This window comes from Octopus bimaculoides, chromosome 10 (assembly GCF_001194135.2).
Source record: "Octopus bimaculoides isolate UCB-OBI-ISO-001 chromosome 10, ASM119413v2, whole genome shotgun sequence".
NCBI classification, from domain to species: domain Eukaryota; kingdom Metazoa; phylum Mollusca; class Cephalopoda; order Octopoda; family Octopodidae; genus Octopus; species Octopus bimaculoides.
The window spans coordinates 55,642,354-55,647,782 of NC_068990.1; the positions used below are offsets into that span (position 1 = coordinate 55,642,354).

At 37.7% G+C, this 5,429-nt stretch overlaps 1 protein-coding gene across 1 annotated transcript in view; it reads left to right on the forward strand.

The window, feature by feature from the left end:
* Positions 1–5,429, forward strand: part of LOC106869061 (solute carrier family 35 member F4) — an 87,046-nt gene that overhangs the window by 75,628 nt on the left and 5,989 nt on the right. The window contains exons 8-9 of the mRNA XM_052970968.1: positions 505–571; positions 3,581–3,703. Of these exons, the coding sequence (XP_052826928.1) occupies positions 505–571; positions 3,581–3,703 (190 nt within the window). The remainder of the gene's footprint in view (positions 1–504; positions 572–3,580; positions 3,704–5,429) is intronic.

A 5,429-nucleotide genomic window follows, 5' to 3' on the forward strand; every position in this document is an offset into this window, starting at 1 on the left:
TATATATATATATATGTATATATATATATATATATATACACACACACACACACACACACACATATATATGTGTGTGTGTGTGTGTGTATACAGACGTGTGTGCGTGCGTATATTATGTGTATGTATATACTATATAAAATAATTACACACACACACATATAAATAGCTGTAAATAATATCATTCAGGCGTAGTGTATATATCTTCCGTAGTAGTAGTAGTAGTAGTAGTAGTAGTAGTAGTAGTAGTAGTAGTAGTAGCAGCACCAGCAGCAGCAGCAGTAGTAGTAGTAGTAGTAATGGCATGTACAGATATTTATAGAAAAAGAAGCCAAAGAGTAACTTCGTCGTCATGACAATGACATTCCCCCCTTCCTTGTTGATCTTGAATAATTTACTTTGCTGACTAATTCTTATAAGTTATATAACATTTAGCAAACAATGCAATAAACCTGTCTTCCATCTTTTCTTTCATTTTTATTTCATTCTATTTTATTTCGCTTTTAGATTTTCTGTAAAAAGTTCATTGGGGAAGTTAATTTTGGAAAGATTTCACTATTCTTGTCTTTAGTAGGTAAGTTTCGTTACTTATTTTTTCTCTTGTTAAACATTTTTTCCTCCATACTAACAAGAGTAAGAGTAGCATTTGTAAGAACGATCGTTTTACAGTTGGATGCATCATCATTATTATAATCATCATTATCCATTATCATCATCATCATTATTATTATTATTATTATTATTATTATTATTATTATTATTATTATTATTATTAGATAGATAGATGAGTTCTTAACTTTTGTATACGATTGCCAAATTCCATCACTAAGGTAAACATAGCGGACGTAATCCATCACTACGGCCAACTCAATGACAAAAAGCGCAACTCGAAAGTAACTTATTTATTGGTCCTTTGAACAATATTTCGACATCTCGTGTGTCTTCAACAGGTTCAAAATAAAACAAATGTCAGTCTATTATTATTATTATTATTATTATTATTATTATTATTATTATTATTATTATTCTCTACTGCTACGATAACGGTCTTTATTCCTCAGAACTGGCTAGGTTAATATCATATCCACATAGACATTACCGATCCACTTGTCTCTTCTCTCGTTCTTTCATCATCGTTATTGTGTTTCATCGTCAGGCTCTGCATTAATTACATTATAATGTAGTTCAATTTCAAATCATAATAATGCACGCGTGCGTGCACATACACGCACACAGACACGGACACACAAGTACATAAACACACACACACACACGTGTGTGTGTATGTATGTATGTGTATGTGTGTGTATGTGTGTAATTTATATATATCAAGTAAAATTCGTTTTTGACAGCAAGTCAAGTTTCATGTTCAAGCGAAGAAATTTCACTTGCTTTGGAGTAAACACGGAGTTTCATCATAGTTTCCAGTTACCAGGCTATCATGTACATTTCCATCACTTATAATGTGGCATGCTTCATGACACTTTGCTGATTGAAAATGATGATGAAAATCCGGGTTTATTCGAAACCAAGTCAAGGCAAATACTTTCGCTTGAATATGAAACTCGAGTTGCTGCTTAAACCAATAATATTACTGTATATAAAAACATTAATAACTTTCAGATGTAATCAGTGCTTTCAATTTCTGAACCTCTCAGCAAGCGAACAGTGTATATATAAATATATAAATGTTTTTGTGTGTGTTCAGTGTGTGTATATAATATTATTTTATGCATATAATATACATACATAGGCGTAGGAGTGGCTGTGTGGTAAGTAGCTTGCTTACCAACCACATGGTTCCGGGTTCAGTCCCACTGCGTGGCACCTTGGGCAAGTGTCTTCTACTATAGCCTCGGGCCGATCAAAGCCTTGTGAGTGGATTTGGTAGACGGAAACTGAAAGAAGCCCGTCGTATATATGTATATATATGTATGTGTGTGTATATGTTTGCGTGTCTGTGTTTGTCTCCCTAACATCGCTTGACAACCGATGCTGGTGTGTTTACGTCCTCGTAACTTAGCAGTTCGGCAAAAGAGACTGATAGAATAAGTACTAGGCTTCCAAAGAATAAGTCCTGTGGTCGATTTGCTCGACTAAAGGCGGTGCTCCAGCATGGCCACAGTCAAATGACTGAAACAAGTAAAAGAGTAAAAGAGAGAGTATACATACGTACAGGCTCTACCTAAGAAGAAATGAAAGATCAGTGCAGACGGCCTTCGAATGTCGTATTGTATCACTGAGGCAGAACCTGCTAAACAACAATAGCAAAAATAAATATATTAATGCAATCCTGAAAAGTGAAGTGAGCAACATTGTACGAGTTGGCAGTGAAGAAACACTCTCTTCTCGATGATCTCCTATACAGCCTCAGAACAGCTGGGCTCTCTTACCTCAGAGAAGACCTGGATGGCAAGCACTTAGCATACAAAAAAAAAAAAAGGCCATGCATGGGTATGTTGCCCGGAAGCTTGAAGAAGACAGTAGAATTGACACGAAGTGCAGCTTCTCTTGAACACAAGACCACTAAATCACAACACACTTTGAAGGCTATGCGTTTGCAATCCAGGAACAGGAGATTGCCACAAAGTACCTGGTGAACAAGAGAGACAGTGACGCTCTTTTAATCCCAGGGTGCAACCGCATGTGTAGGCTATGTCATATTTCTGTGGAAGACATTACGCATGTGATTAGCAGCTGTCCTAAAGTGTCGTCAAAATACTACCTCCTTGTGAGGCACGATGTTGTCGCTAAAACAATTTACAATGCTATCCACAAAAAAGACTGTCCTGAAATAAACTTAGAAAATCCTTCTGTTATGGAATACATTCATTAACACCGACTCAAGGAATACTGGTGGAATATTTCCATCAAAACTTCTGTCAAATGTAAGCATAACAGGTCGGATATTGTTGTTTGGGACAGAAAGGCAAAGGTATGCCTGTTTACGTACCAGTGATTAATAGCAGTAGAAGCGACAAGTAGAAGTAGTAGCGATTGTATAAAACAGTGACCGTGGTGGTAGAACTGACAGAGGAAGCAGTGATTCTATGAACCAGTGATTATTGTGGTAAAAGCGACAGGCAGAGGAAGCAGTGATGGTATGAGGCAGTGATTGTAGCGGTACAAGCGACAAGCTGAGAGGAAACAGTGGGTCTGTGAACTAGTGATTGTGACCTGTTAATTGGCCAATCAGCTTTCCTTTATGGGCACCGTGTGGAACATGTGTGTGTGTGTGTGTATGTGTGTGTGTGTGTGTGTGTGTGTGTGTGTGTGTGTGTGTGTGTGTGTGTGTGTGTGTGTGTGTGTGTGTGTGTGTGTGCGTGCTTGTGAGTGAGTGTGTGTGTGTGTGTGTGTGTATTTACGTGCAACTACTACACCGTCCTAGGGAATTAACACCATGATGTAATGCCTTCAAGTAGAATCGAAATTGTGTTGGAACTGAGCCCTTGTTCCTCGGCGCTCGCTTCATAATCGTAGTCATATATATTTTTTATGTCAATGTTCTAAGAAATGATTTATTTTTAGTTTTATCTTTCCAGACATGTTTTTTTTATATATATTTTCTCTTTTCTATTCTCAGGTTTGACGAATCTTCTAGTACTCTGGCCATTCGTTCTCTTGTTTTACTTCACTAAAACCGAGTTCGTTGACTGGCTTGATCTACCTTGGACACCACTCTGTGCTTCGGCTGTCTTCACCACAGGTGAGTAATTTATAACGGCTAATTATTTAATTATTAAACACGTTTCCGGTTGAGTTTCACAAGAAAAGAAACAATTGCCGCCTCTCTCTTCCCACTAAATGTAATAATATACTGATAATAAACATTATTATCGTCTGAGCTTACAAATGATCGTTCGGAAAACCTCTACATGGATTATTACTTGGCTTATATGAAAACTACAGTGCATGGTAAATGAATCGACTTAGTGAACTATTATTTAACGAAGATATGAAGGAACTGGGGATTAGTCTTATTTGAACTGACTGTTACAGGTTTTTAGTGATAGAAGCCAGTCAACTGTGAGCAATTTCTCAAAAAATAACCAACTTATGTTTCCTTTGATCTACACCAAAAGCGAAGCTTATGGCAGACAATAAGTTGTCAGAAGTATCATAGAAGTTTATTTTCGTAATATAAATACACATTCAACCGAATAATTGTTTTATACTCTACCCGAAATATCTATCGTTTTTATATGATAAACCACGAACATCAGAGAGAAAGAATTATATCATATCTTACACAAAATATTTGGATTTTATATGGTGAATAGTAAGTAATAAAGGTAGACGGACAAAATAACTTTTATGTCTTAGACGAGATAGTTTCTGATTTTATGTAGTAAATAAACGGATCTCAATCGGTTTGGGACCAGAGCATTACTGTTGGTCGATTGACTGAACTGCTTGGTCATTGAATTATAGTATAAGTGGCTGAGTAGTGAATGGGGATATTCGACTCACGATCGTAAGGTCGGGAGTTCGATTCCGGCAGCGCGTTCTGTCATTGAGCAAGAATCTTATTTCATGTTGCTCCAGTCCACTCAGCTGATAAAAATGAGTAGTACCTGTATTTCACAGGGCCAGTCTCCCTGAGAACTACGTAAAGAGCATGCGTGTCTGTGGTGTGCTCAGCCACTTCACGTTGATTTCATGAGTAGGCTGTTCCGTTGATCAGATCAATTGGAACCTTCGTCGTCGTAACAAATGGGATGCCAGTTTTTTTAAGTGGCTGAGTATTCCTAGACACTTGTACTCTTAACCCAATCCTTGGACAGAATCAGTAAGTTACAGTGTATAACAAGACCGGCCCTTTGCTTTGTAAGTATCGCTCATCCGAAAAGCTTCCACAGTGTCTGTCCAACCATTTTCACTTTAGTTCTATTCGAGGCTATGGTAAAAAATACTTCCCCAAGATACCTTTATGTGGAATCAAATGCAGGACCTCATGATTGCAAAGCAGTTTTGGCAAATATTATATTATAGGAAAGTTGGTTATACATCATTAGATGTATACCTGACTTTCCTATATAAAATTAATGAATATGACGGAACGCTGAACTCCAGACTATCAACTTAAACAACATTTATTCAGGTGGTAAATATATACATCTTTAGCTCTTGTTGTTACAGCTTCTATGTGTGTGAGCATAGTTGTTGGGACGTTGTTATGTAGATGTGAGCGAGCTGTCGAGTGTAAGTCCGAAAGATGGAGAGTGACAGCTATACACGTAAAGAGACTGTCTCCAGGTTGGAATGTCAGAGACACTGCTTGACACGTCCATGCTCTATTGCTGGCCGGCAAGAAAGAGAATGAATTGAGCGGGAACGCTTGGTTGTTTAATTCTACGCATGCGTGAGACTACGCATGCGCACGGCGTTACTACAATATGTTATGGCGGCGAGCTGGCAGAATCGTTAGCACG